Here is a 15430-nt window from a genome sequence, read left to right as displayed (position 1 = left end):
CGTGTACTGTAAATCCATGTTATTTTTGGTTTCTATTCAGATTTCTAAATATGTAGGGGTGGGTCGCACAGCAAATATTGTTCATTTAGTTTGTGTACTATCGCTTTTGGTTGTCTATCATAACGATGATTGCATTCCTTTCGCTTAAGAAATCGTGATGTTTCCAAGGAAATATCCTGAATGCAGCCTTTCTATGCGGTGACTACAGTAGATTGCCTCCAGCGCTAACCTGCTATATGTCGAATCGGTGTTGTTGACCATACCCCTTCTAGAATGATTGTTTGTGTGAAATGCATTTTCTCCAAGGATAAGAACAGTTAGTCCAATAGATTTTACCCTGGGAAATGGGGCATTGGCACGAGTCCTTCAGTCAATTTACTCTCCCAACAAAAACACCTAATAGCAGATGTCTTGTAGCCCTAAAATCAAAACAGCAAAATAGTCCCGTTTTTGATCGGGTTGTTTGAATATTAGCTGTGTTGACCTATTTTTTTCCCCCCTCAGAAACTTGGGCATATAGTGGACTGCTTTCGTGTTTATGCTATTGTCACATCGATTCACACCCACAGTCACTTCCCTAAAACGTTGGCCTGTCACGATTTTTCTATGAAAGTGGTAGAGTGAAATGCCAGCAACCCTAAAGTGTTTGTGGAGACAGGATATTATCTTGGCACAGTACTTGGATAAACAAGCTGATTGCACAGATGTCAGGATTGAGACAGACTGCCAGATGTACCCGCTATATCTTCACATTTTGTTGGCATAGCAACCCTCTCCCTGGCACTCCCTGGGACTTTTCCTTTAATTTCCCATTAGTAATGAGTGTACAGCTAAATTAGTGGTTATATAAAATCTCGTAGCCAAGGTGAGATTGAGAGACTGAGACTTTTCTTACAAGTGGCACTATTTTCACCCACTATCGAGAGACTGGGGGAAGAATGGGGATATGAGTACTTTTTGTTAGGCCTTCATGTAGAAATGGCAGAGAGAACATGGCATTGACAGCAACCCAGTGGAGAAGAAATGTCCCCACTGTTACCATTTCTTATAAACGCATGATTTGAACTATGGGTCTATTTGAATATCTTCAGATCATTAGTGAGTGCCCAGTGTGGTGCCCAGTGTTCAGCGAGAGAGCAGCTTTCTAGCGTCACATTACAATATCAACGAGTACACACACACTTCCTTGCAGCAATGACCCGGCTTGTTTTTAGTTGACAAGTCCCCAGTCATTTCTTCTTCCCACATGAATGTCCACTGAAGCTCTCCGTGTATTCCCCAGCATGTCATGCGTTCAGTGGCTCAGCTAGCAAGCATGGATAATGTTGTAATCCAACGGAAGGATAATTAGCTTGCGCCAGCCGAGGGCCGTTCAGCTCCATATAATCAGACGCTATATAACAATATCTCATGTTCTGTTCAGGTTCAGAATACATGGTGCCCGGCTGTATCTCGACAGGCTGTATCTCGACAGGCTGTATCTCGACAGGCTGTATCTCGACAGGCTGTATCTCGACAGGCTGTATCTCGACAGGCTGTATCTCGACAGGCTGTATCTCGACAGGCTGTATCTCGACAGGCTGTATCTCGACAGGCTGTATCTCGACAGGCTGCTCCCTGAAAGAGAGCGAGCCCTTTTGGCTTTAATTTCATTTTTGTGTTTCATATTCTGTGGATTCATTGTTTTTTTAATGGAGACAGTTTTGTTCTTCATTAGGGCACATTGCAATGGATCCTTTAAAATAAAATAGAATTGACCTCCATGATATAGTGTATTATTAAAATGATAATAAAGCTTAATTTCACTGTGTGCGAGTAACTTAATTCCCCCTCTATTAGATTGAATAAGACAATATGACAGAAGAAAGCAATTATGTCGTCTCATTCCTGCCAATCAGAGAGTTTCATTCTGTATCTTCTTTCTCTGTTTCTTCATAACTGAGAACTCCGACATTATAGAATTCCTGCAGGCTACATGTTTGAATTATATTGCTGTTTCTTGCTCTTTGTACAAGTACAACTGATCTGAAGTATGAGGTGCTTGTAAGCTTTCAATGGGAAAATATCAGGCAATAAAACCCTGGAGCTCTTCCGTAGGGCGAGAGTGACTATATTTCCTGTGAAGAGACACTAGCTTGTGTGCTTTTTTAAAAAGTGGGCTTTTTTTTGTAACCCTCCTAACATCATAGCTAAACCGGTTTAGCATTGTGCATTTGAGCTGTGTGAGTCCCCCTCTACCCTTCACCCCCAACCCCCAACCCCCTATCCACTACTGTTCCGCTGTAGTGGTTATTTTTAGTAGTGGGGGTTCTGCTCTGCCTGCACTTGGATGAACAGAGAGATTAATGGAGCACGAGCCAAAGAGATAGAGAGGGAGCACACGCCACATGGCAGGAAGAGAGAGAGAGAGAGAGAGAGAGAGAGAGAGAGAGAGAGAGAGAGAGAGAGAGAGAGAGAGAGAGAGAGAGAGAGAGAGAGAGAGAGAGAGAGAGAGAGAGAGAGAGAGAGAGAGAGAGAGAGAGAGAGAGAGAGAGAGAGAGAGAGAGAGAGAGACGAGAGAGACGAGAGGAAGAGTGAGCGGGAACGAGAGAGAACGAGGGGAAGAGAGAGACAGAGAACGAGAGGAAGAATGAGAGGGAATGAGAGAGAGAGAGAAGAGAGGAAGAATGAGAGGGAATGAGAGAGAGAGAGAGAGAGAGAGAGAGAGGGAACAAGAGGAAGAGAGAGCGAGAATCCAGACAGTGGATTGAGAGGTTGATGATGGGGGAGAGGGAGAGAGACATTTAGGCAGTGGATTGAGAGGCTGATGATGGGGGAGAGAGAGAGAGACATTTAGGCAGTGGATTGAGGCTGATGATGGGGGAGAGAGAGAGAGACATTTAGGCAGTGGATTGAGGCTGATGATGGGGGGGAGAGAGAGAGACATTTAGGCAGTGGATTGAGGCTGATGATGGGGGAGAGAGAGAGAGACATTTAGGCAGTGGATTGAGGCTGATGATGGGGGAGAGAGAGAGAGACATTTAGGCAGTGGATTGAGGCTGATGATGGGGAGAGGGAGAGAGACATTTAGGCAGTGGTTTGAGGCTGATGATGGGGAAAGCACTGCGTTGGAAGGGGGGGGGTGAACGGATGGTAAGAGAGAGAGACATTTAGGCAGTGGATTGAGGCTGATGATGGGGAAAGCACTGCGTTGGAAGGGGGGGGGTGAACGGATGGTAAGTGAGAGAGACATGGCGGAGGTGCTGAGGAATAGACAGCTGAAGAGGCTGGCTGAATGATTGGGTAGAATCCTGTTAGCTTCAGCTCTGCAAAGGGAGGCGGTGGTAATGGAGCTGGACATCTCTTTTGTTCTTTGTATTTTGCAGTGTTCCATGGAATCACCCTACAGGGGATAAAGTAGTCTGTGTGATGGTGAATCATGAAAGGCTTAGCTCTGAAGTTGGTTAAGTGCATCCTCTAACTCCTCCTCCTGCCCTGCAGGCTAGCAAAATCATATTGATATTCAGATAAAACAAACATCCTCCTCAGGGTCTGTTGGGATGAGCTATTTTAGGAAAACAAATACATCCACTATTGTCACTCTGCTTCATCATTAACTGACTCTGACATATTAACCTTATCGTATCAAGTCAGACAGCAGGAGACACCATTTTTTTTTCTTTTAGCAGAAATCTTGTGTGGCTTCATAAAAAAAGCCATTCTTGTGATGGCTGTTATGATATGGATTATTCATACAGGTGGGAGTGCTCCAGCTGGACCCATAATGATAGAGAACGTGTCAGTAGGTCATTAGGACTGGCCATGCCAGCCATGCGGGCATCTGAGTGGCAGCCCACTGCCACATTCCACTGTGCCCCCAGAGAAAAGCATTGGAGGTTATTTTATCCAACTCTGTGATTCCAAATGGGCCTTTTTCCCGAAGTCCCTTTTCTTAACTGCAGCTCTTAGAGGTGAAGTGAGGGGAGGCATTCACCCTGGATTAGAAGGAAGGCTTTGAATATTAAAGCCCTGAACATGGGGTTACTTGGCATCGGCAGGGCGGGCGGGTGGGCGCGGGGTTAATGAATAATGAATGGATCAGAAAAAAAGGATTGCTTACCTAAAGTGATCCCCAATTTATAGAAGGTGACAGTGGTACCTTTACCTTAACAGACCTGCTTTCATTGTGTCACCCTTACTGGTCATCATATGTGAGACTACGTGTGTACAGACACACACACACACACACACACTGAATCCTGTGTGCTCCTCTTCTCTCTGAACCCCTCTCACCTGAGCATACCGCTGAGAGCCTTCCACTCAAATAGAGCTCTTGACATCTGTTAGTGAATACAGGCTTTGATGTTAAGACCCAGGCATTCTGCCATCAGAGGAAGTGTGCCCAGGCTGACTGAATTAGGTCCTTCCTTCCTCCTCCTCCTACGAAATGCCAGGGTCTTGTCATCACCCACGATCCTCACATGGGCTGATATGCATATTGGAATATGAAAAGAATATCTAAGATTTCTGATCTAAATTGCAAAATGAACATGTGTTTTGACGCTTGTCTTATACAGCAAACCTTTTCAGCTCAGGAAGGTGTGGGTTGTTAATAGCTTTGTTGTTAGAAACCTGAATCTCTAGATTGATTGACCCCATTTAGTTTTTATCCATTACAGTATGGCTCACGTTTTTTTTTTTTTTCTTCTGTCTGTTTTGCAGTGAAGAAAGCCAAACTCGATGGACCCCAAGGTGAGTTGAGACACGTTTGACTTCGTCTTAAAAAGTCTTAAACACTGGTTTGTTTGATAGTACCACTGATATTCCTCATTGTTCCACAGAGAAATTTAACACCTACGTAACGCTGAAGGTGCAGAATGTCAAGAGCACCACCATTGCTGTGCGGGGCGCCCAGCCATGCTGGGAGCAGGACTTCATGTTGTAAGACTTCTTCCCCCTCTCCTCCTCTCCCTTTCTCCCATCCCACTCTTCTTTTTCCTCCTCCTCCACCTCTCCCTCTATAGGAAAGACTTACTAGTTTCTCTCTCCACACGTTGAGCTGCCCTGGGTCCTAAGTGCTCTGTCAGTGATGAGACCACAAGGCTCTGGATGCCTGATCTCAGATACGAGATATGCAACTGTTGAGCTAGGCAGCCAGCCAGCCAGCCAGCCAGCCAGCCAGCCAGCCAGCCAGCCAGCCAGCCAGCCGTCCATGCAGCCGGGGCAGGCAGTGACACTAATGTGTTAACACCAGAGTGCACACATGTTGTGTAACACGGACTGCAGGGACTCCTGAATAAATGTTTTAAGTAGTGACGTTTAAGGTGCCCAGCAACACTCTCATTGTTTGGAGTGTCACAGTCACTGGGCAGGAGTTCAGATGAAGCCTTGGATAGGGCACTTGTCACAGAGGCAAAATGTTTTCGGAGTTGATAACAGGAACAGGAAGTTGCCACGAAATGAGTACCTTTTGCGTCCCCTCTTATTTTCAGTAGAAATTGTGCATAAAATATAGAATTTTAAAAGCCTGTTATATTAAATGAAGTGCACTTTTAATATAGACCACATTCAAAATTCAGCTTCAGTTTAACCCGCTTAAACCCAACATTTCTCCAGGTTTTCACCTTCACTGTAAAAGCCCTCGCTATTTTGTTGCCTTGATGATTATTTATTTCATGTTATTAGTGATTCATTTTAAGGGGGGCGGACCTGTTACGTGAACTGAGATCTCATTTTAATTTGGTGAAACTATTATTTTTTAAATATTTTTTTTTCAAGAGAGGCATTGAACATATAATAGTCAAATCATAGTGTAAAAGCAGGTGATCTGGTTCTACACTTTTTGGCCATAGATAGACAAGCTAGAATAAGGCTAGAATAACCCGTCAACCCTGTTACCCATAAATAGACGGGGTAGAAATGTTTGAACAAGTGAAACACATTTGTGAAGCTTGCACACAACAATCTTCCACTCCCCCTGTCACAAGGGGATTCCTGGCTGTCCCTATACAGAACTACTTTTGACCAGGGGTCAGGTACCATGGGGATGCAATCTGAGTATAGCTGTGTGGATACTTGAGATAATGGAGGTGCCCAGTGTATATATGTTATTGACCAAATCAGTCCTGGACAGTCAGCTCTATACGCTTTTTTCCTGCTAGAAGTAACTCCTGTTTTCCCTGATGGAAATAATACTGTTCTCCTTCACTCTGCCTTATTGACCTCGCCTCTCCGCCTCAGACAGCTCTCTGTGGCTCAGTGACTCACATCCACCACAGGGTGAACCACATTGGCTCTTTGTTCTATTAGATTAGCGCTTGGTATCTTATGGTATATATATTTCACTTCTATATAAGATGGGTTCTATATTTCCAGGCCCTGTTGCTCAATCAGGGTTTTGTCATTTCGGTCTCCCAGTCTGTTTAGTTTATTTCCTCATCTCATCACTTCTCTCTCTCTCTCTCTCTCCCTCCTCATCTTCTTGTCTCCCTCTTTTTCTCTACACCTTCTCACCCCCCCCCCCCTTCTCTCTCTCCCTGTGCAGTGAGATCAACAGGCTGGACCTGGGGCTGACGGTAGAGGTGTGGAACAAAGGGTTAATCTGGGACACCATGGTGGGGACCTTGTGGATCCCCCTGCAAAACATCCGCCAGTCTAATGAGGTACGGTACGCCCCCCCCCCCCGACGCCCCCTCTCCTTCCCCACCACACTCCACCCTCCTGAGAGCACAAGGCGGTTTACCAGCAGCACATCTGAGGCTCAAACGCTAGTTCATCACAACAATAGACTCATACTGTTTGTTGTCAAGCTACATCAAAGTGTTTAAGGTGGAATACACTTCATATCAGGGATGAAAGGAGTTTAAGGGGAGTGTTCTTGGATGGTAAAGATGGATAACCTACAGGGAGTGAATTCCTCTACTTCGAAACACTGTAACTAGGACTCTATTTAGCATCCTCCCAATTGTTTGACTGTAAGAGGGAAAGTGTTACCCTGTACAGTAACAGTGTGTGTGTGTGTGTGTGTGTGTGTGTGTGTGTGTGTGTGTGTGTGTGTGTGTGTGTGTGTGTGTGTGTGTGTGTGTGTGTGTGTGTGTGTGCTCGTGCTAGGACGGGCCGGGGCAGTGGCTGACCCTGGACTCCCAGGTCATCATGGCTGAGAATGAGATCACCGGCACCAAAGACCCCACCTTCCACCGCGTGCTGCTGGACACCCGCTTTGAACTGCCATTAGGTTAGTGTGTGTGTGTGTGTGTGTGTGTGTGTGTGTGTGTGTGTGTGTGTGTGTGTGTGTGTGTGTGTGTGTGTGTGTGTGTGTGTGTGTGTGTGTGTGTGTGTGTGTGTGTGTGAGTGAGTGAATGTGTGAATGTGTCCTTAGTGACTGACCAGTGAATGGGTCTTTCTGTTTCAGACATTCCAGAGGATGAGGCTCGATACTGGGCCAAGAAACTGGAGCAACTCAATGCCATGAGGGACCAGGACGTAAGGCATCTCCTCCTCTCCTCCCTCTGTGTTTACATCTTACCCGCCCGCCACAAGGCAGGGCTATCAGTAATTACAGAAGTCATCACTTACTCTATGCATTAAATATGATGTAGACCTCTCGGTACACCCAGAACTCTCCTAGATGGTGATTACCCCATGTTCGATTAGCTGCAGTGCAATGTACAGCGTCAGTCAGCTGTATCTATTGTGTGTGTGTGTTGCAGTACACATACCAGGAGGAGGAGGAGAGACCACTGCAAGCGCCATCAACTCAGTGCTGTGAGTAGTAGACACTTGATACTGGCTGTAGCCTCTTCACACCCTCTAATACCCTCCTCCCTTTCATCCTCCTTTTCACTTTGTTCCTGCCCCCCCCCCCACACACACACACATTTCCTACTTGTCACTCTCCCCTTCTCCACTTCCTCCTCCTCTTCTTCACTCTCCTTCTCTCCCTCATTACTATCCTCCCTTATCCTCCCTCCTCCTCATATTCACTTTATTCCTCCTCCTGTTCTTCTTCCTCTTCCCCCCTTCTTCTTCACTCCTCCCGAGTCTTTGGGATGCAGATTAGAGGGGAAGCAGCAGGCAGAAAGGCAGGCAGGTGGATGGATGGAGGGAGGGAGGGAAGGAAGGAGGGAGGGAGAAAAGCTGACATGACGAATCGAGCCAGCAGGCCTGCCTCATAGTCAGCCCCACACACAGTGATTTATGGCTGCTAGCTGTGTGATGGATGTGTGCTGGCATACTTACACTGCCCTGTCAGACACAGCCCTGACTGTCTGATGATGACAGCCCATGTGGGTGGGTGGAAACGACTGTGGATGAGTCTGGGCTGTGGTGGGTGTTTCAGTCTGTCAGTGGGTATTTGTGAGAGACGATTTGTGAGAGATCAGCCGTAAAGGTTGGTCAGTATGTGTGTGAGTGCTTGTCCGCATGCATGCTGTGTTTCAGTGAGTGTTTACGGATGGAGTCTGCGAATGCGCTTTGAGTGATGGGATGCTGGGTAGTCAGTTATGGCTGACTACCCACTGCTCTGTGCACATTATTTAGCATTGGAGTTTATGGCTCAGGCCCAAATAAAAAAATTCTGTGGTAACATATTATCTACTTACCCTCTGTCCTTGTAGGTAACTGGAGTCTTTGGGGAGACCAGCAAAGTAAGTCTTTCTAGCTTTTTTCACACAGTTTAGCGAACAATGTATGCTGACTCAAATGGAACCTTGTACTGCAGGCCTATATTGCTAGGTTTAATTATGTCACCAAGCACATACTAGCATAATGAGTACAGATGAACCCAGCCTCACATCATGATAATCATCATCACATTTCAACCATTTCCTGTGTAGACGAAGACCCAGACAGTGCGGTGGACGACAGAGACAGCGACTACCGCAGTGAGACCAGTAACAGCATCCCCCCTCCCTTCTACACCACGTCTCAGCCCAACGCCTCCATGCACCAGTACCCCATCCAGAGAGACCTGCGCTACTCCTCGCACACCTCCTACAACGGCTCCATCCAAGAGCTGGACTACGACAACCAGAGACCCATGAGGTAACCTCTCTCCTGTCCTGTTCTGTCATCCTTACCTGCTTCATTACCTTGTTCACCACTCGGGGTCTCAATGGGGGGTTCGTCCCAATAAGCTTCCTTTCATTGTCTCCTCTCTTTCATTTGAAAGTTACCTTTAAGTTATTTTATTACACGCTGCTATCCTACAGTTGTTCTAATCTAAAAACATGCAGGGGAGGTGGACGTGGTCGCTTTTCCCTGTCCAGTTCTTTGAGATATGTGTGGGTGAAGGAAAGGAGACGAGGAAAGGAAACTACGTTAGACTATTGACACAGCATGGATCTCACTCGCAACACCTCTTCTTAGTCAAGGGATCCATATTGACTTTGTCTCCTCTAGAGATCGACACTCTATTCCCCACAGAGTAAATCAGACTGATACAGAACCCACAGAGCCCCGTGAGCTTGTTTTGGTTCACACTGTTGTTACATGGTAACCTGTTGTCCCACTGTGACTTCACTCTCCAGAGCATACTGCGGTGAGGCCTCACTATGCAAGCCCAAAGGAGCAGTCATGCCCAACTTGTACACAGGCCGTGTGGGAAGAGCCTCACTGGCACCATCTGTGTGTATGTGTGTGTGTGTGTGTGAGTGTGCATGCGTCTGTGTGTGGCTGAAATACAGCCCCCTGTGATCACTTAGCAACTTGTTTTGCCCCCCCCCCCCCAAATCAAGTGTGTTTTATGTCTTTACATCTATTGTTCAAAGGCACAAGTTCACTCAAACTCATGCCTTGCTTGGGGCAGCCACGTTATTGCATACAGGCTTCTCTTGACAGTGATTCTGTTTTTAGCCATATGGACCTGCAAGTTCCGCTATAGCTAAAACCAATCACTCTCTTCTCTGTCTGACTGGCTCTGTCTGGCCCCTTGGTCAGTGCCAGTGGTCTTTATGCTGTAGGTTTGCCAGGCAGTTTGGTGTTGTGGATGTTGCTGTGTGTCTTTGAAAAGCCCCAGGCTAGACTGTACTGATGCTCCTCCTCTACTGCCTCTCCCTCCTTCCTGCCAGACGCTATGATAGTTTAGACTCGGCCACCAACGGGCGCAGCGATCTCGATTCAGCCTCAGGTTCGAGCCGGCACACCAGCCGCCAGTACTCTCTAGACAGTAGGCACTCGCTCTCCGATAGGTGGGTCTCTGCACCTCCTCTTCCTCCTCTTTCTCTTCCTCCTGCTCCAGCCTGTGACTTCGTCCGTGATCTCGCTGTGACGTCAGTGGTGGAATAGTCCTGTCCTCCTCGCTCGCTGTGCTTGCATGCATGTGCTGTTCAACTCCCTCTCTCTACTTCTTATCTACCTTCCGATCCTGTATCTACCTGATAATAACTACTGTATACACACCGGTATCACACACACACACGATCTCCCCTCTCTCTGTCGTACATCTGTGGTGAAATGTGAATGAGTTCACCTGTTGTGTTTGTGTTGTTATGTAAGACGTTGAAGGCATAGAGGAGAAGTTTGGCTAAGTTGATGTGAGTTGCAGTGATGAGGTGTTAGTGTGTTCTGTGTGGTTCCTCTGCCTCCTCTGTCTCTCATTTGGCAGCCTGTTATTATCTCCTCCTACGGTGCCTCAGTCACAAGTCCTCTCTGTGATTAACTATGCAGCTCAGGCTTCCCCCAGCCAGAGCCAGCCATACTGTTGGCCGAGGACCCCCGGCCCCGGCTCTTGGGTGGCAGGAGGCATGCCTGTTCAGAATTAATAGTAGCCTATCAGAGAGGGGAAGACACATGTCCTCCTGTATGTGCCACTGTACCTCTCTCTCCTGCTGTGTTTGGTGTTTGAGAAGGAAAATGCAGGTTTCTGCGAGACAGCTCAGTAAAAGAGCTGTGTGTGTCCATGTGGGTGTACTAAAGAGAGAGAGAGTTTGCATGCGTGTGCGCTTCTTGATTGAGTAGCAGGATTCTGGATGTGGTTTTGTGCGTATGCCGTGTGTTTATTTCTATGTGTGTGTTGGTTTCCTCAGGTGTTCTGTTTTCCTGTTTGCATTCAGCCCAGGTTCCTGTCTCCTAGCTCTCATACAGACACACACACAGTCCAGGTCCCTGTCTCCTAGCTCTCACACAGACACACACAGCCCAGGTCCCTGTCTCCTAGCTCTCACACAGACACACACAGTCCAGGTCCCTGTCTCCTAGCTCTCACACAGACACACAAAGCCCAGGTCCCTGTCTCCTAGCTCTCACACAGACACACACAGTCCAGGTCCCTGTCTCCTAGCTCTCAAACAGACACACAGAGTCCAGGTCCCTGTCTCCTAGCTCTCACACAGACACACACAGCCCAGGTCCCTGTCTCCTAGCTCTCACACAGACACACACAGTCCAGGTCCCTGTCTCCTAGCTCTCACACAGACACACACAGTCCAGGTCCCTGTCTCCTAGCTCTCACACAGACACACTCAGCCCAGGTTCCTGTCTCCTAGCTCTCACACAGACACACACAGTCCAGGTTCCTGTCTCCTAGCTCTCAAACAGACACACTCAGCACAGGTCCCTGTCTCCTAGCTCTCACACAGACACACACACAGTCCAGGTCCCTGTCTCCTAGCTCTCAAACAGACACACACAGTCCAGGTCCCTGTCTCCTAGCTCTCAAACAGACACACTCAGCCCAGGTTCCTGTCTCCTAGCTCTCACACAGACACACACAGTCCAGGTCCCTGTCTCCTAGCTCTCAAACAGACACACACTCCAGGTCCCTGTCTCCTAGCTCTCACACAGACACACACAGTCCAGGTCCCTGTCTCCTAGCGCTCACACAGACACACACAGCCCAGGTCCCTGTCTCATAGCTCTCACACAGACACACACAGTCCAGGTCCCTGTCTCCTAGCTCTCAAACAGACACACACAGTCCAGGTCCCGGTCTCCTAGCTCTCACACAGACACACACAGTCCAGGTCCCTGTCTCCTAGCGCTCACACAGACACACACAGCCCAGGTCCCTGTCTCATAGCTCTCACACAGACACACACAGTCCAGGTCCCTGTCTCCTAGCTCTCAAACAGACACACACAGTCCAGGTCCCTGTCTCCTAGCTGTCACACAGACACACACAGTCCAGGTCCCTGTCTCCTAGCTCTCAAACAGACACACTCAGCCCAGGTCCCTGTCTCCTAGCTCTCACACAGACACACACAGTCCAGGTCCCTGTCTCCTAGCTCTCAAACAGACACACACAGCCCAGGTCCCTGTCTCCTAGCTCTCAAACAGACACACACAGTCCAGGTCCCTGTCTCCTAGCTCTCACACAGACACACACAGTCCAGGTCCCTGTCTCCTAGCTCTCAAACAGACACACGCAGTCCAGGTCCCTGTCTCCTAGCTCTCAAACAGACACACACAGTCCAGGTCCCTGTCTCCTAGCTCTCAGACAGACACACTGAGCCCATGTTCCTGTCTCCTAGCTCTCACACAGACACACACAGTCCAGGTTCCTGTCTCCTAGCTCTCAAACAGACACACACAGTCCAGGTTCCTGTCTCCTAGCTCTCAAACAGACACACTGAGCCCATGTTCCTGTCTCCTAGCTCTCACACAGACACACACAGCCCAGGTCCCTGTCTCCTAGCTCTCACACAGACACACACAGTCCAGGTCCCTGTCTCCTAGCTCTCAAACAGACACACACAGTCCAGGTCCCTGTCTCCTAGCTCTCAAACAGACACACACAGTCCAGGTCCCTGTCTCCTAGCTCTCACACAGACACACACAGTCCAGGTCCCTGTCTCCTAGCTCTCAAACAGACACACACAGTCCAGGTCCCTGTCTCCTAGCTCTCAAACAGACACACACAGTCCAGGTCCCTGTCTCCTAGCTCTCACACAGACACACACAGTCCAGGTCCCTGTCTCCTAGCTCTCAAACAGACACACTGAGCCCATGTTCCTGTCTCCTAGCTCTCAAACAGACACACACAGTCCAGGTCCCTGTCTCCTAGCTCTCAAACAGACACACTGAGCCCATGTTCCTGTCTCCTAGCTCTCACACAGACACACACAGTCCAGGTTCCTGTCCCCTAGCTCTCAAACAGACACACTCAGCCCAGGTTCCTGTCTCCTAGCTCTCAAACAGACACACACAGTCCAGGTTCCTGTCTCCTAGCTCTCACACAGACACACTGAGCCCATGTTCCTGTCTCCTAGCTCTCAAACAGACACACACAGTCCAGGTTCCTGTCTCCTAGCTCTCAAACAGACACACACAGTCCAGGTCCCTGTCTCCTAGCTCTCAAACAGACACACACAGTCCAGGTTCCTGTCTCCTAGCTCTCAAACAGACACACACAGTCCAGGTTCCTGTCTCCTAGCTCTCAAACAGACACACACAGTCCAGGTCCCTGTCTCCTAGCTCTCAAACAGACACACAGCCCATGTTCCTGTCTCCTAGCTCTCAAACAGACACACACAGTCCAGGTTCCTCCAGGTCCCTGTCTCCTAGCTCTCAAACAGACACACTGAGCCCATGTTCCTGTCTCCTAGCTCTCAAACAGACACACACAGTCCAGGTCCCTGTCTCCTAGCTCTCAAACAGACACACTGAGCCCATGTTCCTGTCTCCTAGCTCTCACACAGACACACACAGTCCAGGTTCCTGTCCCCTAGCTCTCAAACAGACACACTCAGCCCAGGTTCCTGTCTCCTAGCTCTCAAACAGACACACACAGTCCAGGTTCCTGTCTCCTAGCTCTCACACAGACACACTGAGCCCATGTTCCTGTCTCCTAGCTCTCAAACAGACACACACAGTCCAGGTTCCTGTCTCCTAGCTCTCAAACAGACACACACAGTCCAGGTCCCTGTCTCCTAGCTCTCAAACAGACACACACAGTCCAGGTTCCTGTCTCCTAGCTCTCAAACAGACACACACAGTCCAGGTTCCTGTCTCCTAGCTCTCAAACAGACACACACAGTCCAGGTCCCTGTCTCCTAGCTCTCAAACAGACACACACAGTCCAGGTTCCTGTCTCCTAGCTCTCAAACAGACACACACAGTCCAGGTCCCTGTCTCCTAGCTCTCAAACAGACACACACAGTCCAGGTCCCTGTCTCCTAGCTCTCAAACAGACACACTGAGCCCATGTTCCTGTCTCCTAGCTCTCAAACAGACACACTGAGCCCATGTTCCTGTCTCCTAGCTCTCACACAGACACACACAGTCCAGGTCCCTGTCTCCTAGCTCTCACACAGACACACTCAGCCCAGGTCCCTGTCTCCTAGCTCTCAAACAGACACACACAGTCCAGGTTCCTGTCTCCTAGCTCTCAAACAGACACACACAGTCCAGGTCCCTGTCTCCTAGCTCTCAAACAGACACACACAGTCCAGGTCCCTGTCTCCTAGCTCTCAAACAGACACACTGAGCCCATGTTCCTGTCTCCTAGCTCTCACACAGACACACACAGTCCAGGTTCCTGTCTCCTAGCTCTCAAACAGACACACTGAGCCCATGTTCCTGTCTCCTAGCTCGCACACAGACACACACAGTCCAGGTTCCTGTCCCCTAGCTCTCAAACAGACACACTCAGCCCAGGTTCCTGTCTCCTAGCTCTCAAACAGACACACACAGTCCAGGTTCCTGTCTCCTAGCTCTCAAACAGACACACACAGTCCAGGTCCCTGTCTCCTAGCTCTCAAACAGACACACACAGTCCAGGTCCCTGTCTCCTAGCTCTCAAACAGACACACTGAGCCCATGTTCCTGTCTCCTAGCTCTCAAACAGACACACTGAGCCCATGTTCCTGTCTCCTAGCTCTCACACAGACACACACAGTCCAGGTCCCTGTCTCCTAGCTCTCACACAGACACACTCAGCCCAGGTCCCTGTCTCCTAGCTCTCAAACAGACACACACAGTCCAGGTTCCTGTCTCCTAGCTCTCAAACAGACACACACAGTCCAGGTCCCTGTCTCCTAGCTCTCAAACAGACACACACAGTCCAGGTCCCTGTCTCCTAGCTCTCAAACAGACACACTGAGCCCATGTTCCTGTCTCCTAGCTCTCACACAGACACACACAGTCCAGGTTCCTGTCTCCTAGCTCTCAAACAGACACACTGAGCCCATGTTCCTGTCTCCTAGCTCGCACACAGACACACACAGTCCAGGTTCCTGTCCCCTAGCTCTCAAACAGACACACTCAGCCCAGGTTCCTGTCTCCTAGCTCTCAAACAGACACACACAGTCCAGGTTCCTGTCTCCTAGCTCTCAAACAGACACACACAGTCCAGGTCCCTGTCTCCTATCTCTCAAACAGACACACTGAGCCCATGTTCCTGTCTCCTAGCTCTCAAACAGACACACACAGTCCAGGTTCCTGTCTCCTAGCTCTCAAACAGACGCACACAGTCCAGGTCACTGTCTCCTAGCTCTCAAACAGACACACTGAGCCC

At 48.9% G+C, this 15430-nt stretch overlaps 1 protein-coding gene across 1 annotated transcript in view; it reads left to right on the top strand.

Annotated features, from left to right (window-relative positions):
* The window catches only part of LOC123997089 (protein unc-13 homolog A-like), a 65471-nt gene that overhangs the window by 820 nt on the left and 49221 nt on the right, over positions 1 to 15430 (top strand). Inside the window, 8 exon segments of the mRNA XM_046301104.1 lie at positions 4702 to 4731; positions 4821 to 4920; positions 6524 to 6641; positions 7090 to 7213; positions 7391 to 7461; positions 7689 to 7743; positions 8595 to 8624; positions 8814 to 9021. Coding sequence (XP_046157060.1) covers positions 4702 to 4731; positions 4821 to 4920; positions 6524 to 6641; positions 7090 to 7213; positions 7391 to 7461; positions 7689 to 7743; positions 8595 to 8624; positions 8814 to 9021 — 736 coding nt within the window.

The sequence above is a fragment of the Oncorhynchus gorbuscha genome, linkage group LG15, assembly GCF_021184085.1.
Source record: "Oncorhynchus gorbuscha isolate QuinsamMale2020 ecotype Even-year linkage group LG15, OgorEven_v1.0, whole genome shotgun sequence".
NCBI classification, from domain to species: Eukaryota; Metazoa; Chordata; class Actinopteri; order Salmoniformes; family Salmonidae; genus Oncorhynchus; species Oncorhynchus gorbuscha.
The sequence above is the reverse complement of the archived record's forward strand: the minus strand, read 5'-3'. Positions and strand labels throughout refer to the sequence as shown.